At 33.5% G+C, this 2813-nt stretch overlaps 1 protein-coding gene across 1 annotated transcript; it reads right to left on the reverse strand.

Annotated features, from left to right (window-relative positions):
- Positions 1–593: 593 nt before the first annotated feature.
- Positions 594–2373, reverse strand: LOC146957493 (insulin-induced protein). The gene is made up of 5 exons (XM_085736819.1): positions 2003–2373; positions 1642–1760; positions 1268–1456; positions 1133–1184; positions 594–906 (listed from the first exon to the last, which is right to left on the reverse strand). Exons 1-5 carry the CDS (start codon positions 2270–2272, stop codon positions 793–795), a joined length of 744 nt encoding a protein of 247 aa, XP_085592945.1. The 5' UTR covers positions 2273–2373; the 3' UTR covers positions 594–792.
- Positions 2374–2813: the final 440 nt, after the last annotated feature.

A 2813-nucleotide genomic window follows, 5' to 3' on the forward strand; every position in this document is an offset into this window, starting at 1 on the left:
TCTTATCTTAAATTAAGTTAAGTAACGACGGGTGTAATTTTGCATTTATCTATCAAAATAATTAAAATATAATATTTAAAATGATTTATTTTCTTAATATTATTTTTTGAAATTAAAAACATTTATGGATGAATTGGATAATCCCCCATTAAAAATATTATTTTTTGAAATTAAAAACATTTATGGATGAATTGGATAATCCCCCATTAAAAATTGTTTATAGATTGATGGAATCGGATTTTATTCGATGTATAATGGATAGCTTGAATTTTATTCATCAATTTTTTATATTTTTATTCATCCATTACAATCAAATTCAAGTTTATCTGATCAATCCATTTTCAACCCTAATCTCAGCCACGATTGAGCTACTTCCGAAGGTTTTTATTCACTTATTATGGGTACAATTCAGTTAATTTTATTATTTTATTTTATTTTTTTGGTCAAGTAGCCTAGTGGCTAGAATTCACCTTTTTCAAGGTGAATAAGTGGAGTGTCCGGGGTTCGAACCTCGGCCCCTGCATATAACAATGCATGTCCCTGCCAACTGAGCTATGCTCATGGTGACTAATTTTATTTATTCACACAAATAATTTTGAAAAGGAAAGTAGGTTATAATTTTTTTTCATTTTTTTACAACAGTACAAAACAAGCAGTCACTAAATCACTGTTCATGCTTTTGTATTTATTTTCTAAACTTCAGGTCTTACATTAATCTTGGAAAATCCCAAATGCATAATGTGTTTAGGTTGGACTAGAATTAATGTCTTTGGATAATGTGTGATTAATGTTTTATGCATCAGACTCCTCTGTTTGAGCGACATAAACTGTTCTGAACCACCGTGACAAATTAATTAAGAAGAGCGTGTACACAAAGTAGCAAGTGAGTGTCCAAGTAACGAGTCCCTACACATAGAATAGAATTCATTACAATTTGTGTTAGAAACTTGTAGCACCAACATTTCATATTGTTGTCGTGTTTGGTTTATGTAATCTCAGACACTTCACATGTAATTATATTCAATTAATTCATTTTCTCTACTTATTAAGGTGTCAATGTGTGAGGATGCGTCAGTAGTTCATAGCTAAAAACTCTTGATTGTAACTTAAAGATAGTTGGAACATGAACTACCTGGCCAAAGATTTCAATGTTAGCTTGAGGATAGTACCAAAGGTGAAGGAACCTGAAAGAAGAAAAAGGAGAGGTACCAGTTGCCATCAATAGCCAAACAAATTTAAACTGTGAGAGAAAAGAGTAATGCTTTACTTCATTAAGGGTATCTCAGCTAGTGGACAAGCAAACCCAACAATGCATGAGAGGGTGAAGCCTGGCCATGTTCCATTCAACAAAAACCATAGGAACTCTGCTGCTGCAAATAATATGTAGGCCTCGACGTTGTCTGCTATTCCGGCTTTGTATAGTTCAGCACTCAACTCTATGAACAACGCTACTAATCTAAAGACGAAAGAACCCCAAATTATGTTTGATTTCATACAATGCGTTTGGATCTAAAACTTAATTAAGAAGTGCTAATTTATAAGTTATACCTATAAATTTATAATCAAATACCAATTTCAAGTTTATAAGATAAAGTCAAACAAGCTCTTCAAAACGTAATCTAAATTGCAGTGAGTACTTACATCAGGGAGGATATTGTTTTTGTTAAACTTCCCTCTTGAACTTTGTTTAAGACCCTCTCATCAAGGTAGAGTTGAAGCAAACCAATCGAGCAGTAAAACAACCCCAGCAAGGGAGGAACCTATCAATATCAATTTGGACAAGACAGATAAATTTGCAGCCAATTATACTGTTACAAGGTAATATGCGAAGGGTTTTTTCTTCCATCGTCACCGCTACTAAAAGTGAATTCAAACCGCATAATTTATCCCGAAGCACACATACAAACGCATAAAATATATGGTTTTTTCAAATGCATATTTTCAGACCAATGATTTAGAGTGGTAAAAGTTCACAAGAAACTGAAATTGAAACCTATCCTACCCAGATGTTTGTATGGAGTGGGCCAATGTCAATTGCTCCGAACTTGTACGAAACGAGTTCGACTCTCGAATGGAGTCCATCGAGAAGTGGACCAAACACGAATCCTGTGCCGAAGAGTGAAAGTGACACACGAGGCCATGAAGCTGTAACGCTAGTTTGGCTCTGCTGATTGACAGCACGGTGAGGCTTAAGCAGACCCCGTTTGCGTACTGTGTGGAGTTTATAAGCCTGAAAAGATGAAGGGGAACCAGATGAAAGAAGGTATTGCATATTACACCTTTTGTGCGAGCATCGAGTTAAACAACGAAGTAGAAAATGATTGGTTTTTGGGACATGAAAAGAGAATAGATGAATTCTAATATTCCATGAGGCTGATTCAATTTTATCAATTCCTGTTTATGTTTAACTCTGTCCACATAGTAGTGGTCCAACACAATTGAAGATTTGAAGTGCCATAGTTAATAATTTGGTGACGTCCTTTTCAGGATTTCCAATATACAGTCCTTGAATTTTTTTTCTAGGTACAGATAGACCTTGCATTTTAATCTGGGACTAATGCTAACTTATTGATTAAAAGGTTCTCTTTACACCTTTTTCTTCAAAAGAAAATGTTTTTTAATTAAAAAAATGATAAAATCCCATAATATTTTTTGAAAAGTCAAATAATTTAAAAAAACAATTAATTAGTTATTGAATCAGGATATATCCCTGTAAACTTTTTTTTAATCCAACTTTTTTCCTCATTTTACAGGTTACATTGTTTAACTCTAATATTTTTGCCTGCAAGAAACTCACATACATGGAAGTAGTA

This window comes from Medicago sativa, chromosome 1 (assembly GCF_051527215.1).
Source record: "Medicago sativa cultivar Bolivia chromosome 1, Bolivia_mono, whole genome shotgun sequence".
NCBI lineage: Eukaryota > Viridiplantae > Streptophyta > Magnoliopsida > Fabales > Fabaceae > Medicago > Medicago sativa.

Coding starts and splice junctions, on each gene's coding strand:
- LOC146957493 (XM_085736819.1), bottom strand. CDS start 2,272: ATGCAATACCTTCTTTCATCTGGTTCCCCTTCATCTTTTCAGGCTTAT. Junction 1,761..2,002: donor CACTCCATACAAACATCTGG/GTAGGATAGGTT, acceptor TGATATTGATAG/GTTCCTCCCTTGCTGGGGTT. Junction 1,185..1,267: donor GCTGAGATACCCTTAATGAA/GTAAAGCATTAC, acceptor TTCTTCTTTCAG/GTTCCTTCACCTTTGGTACT.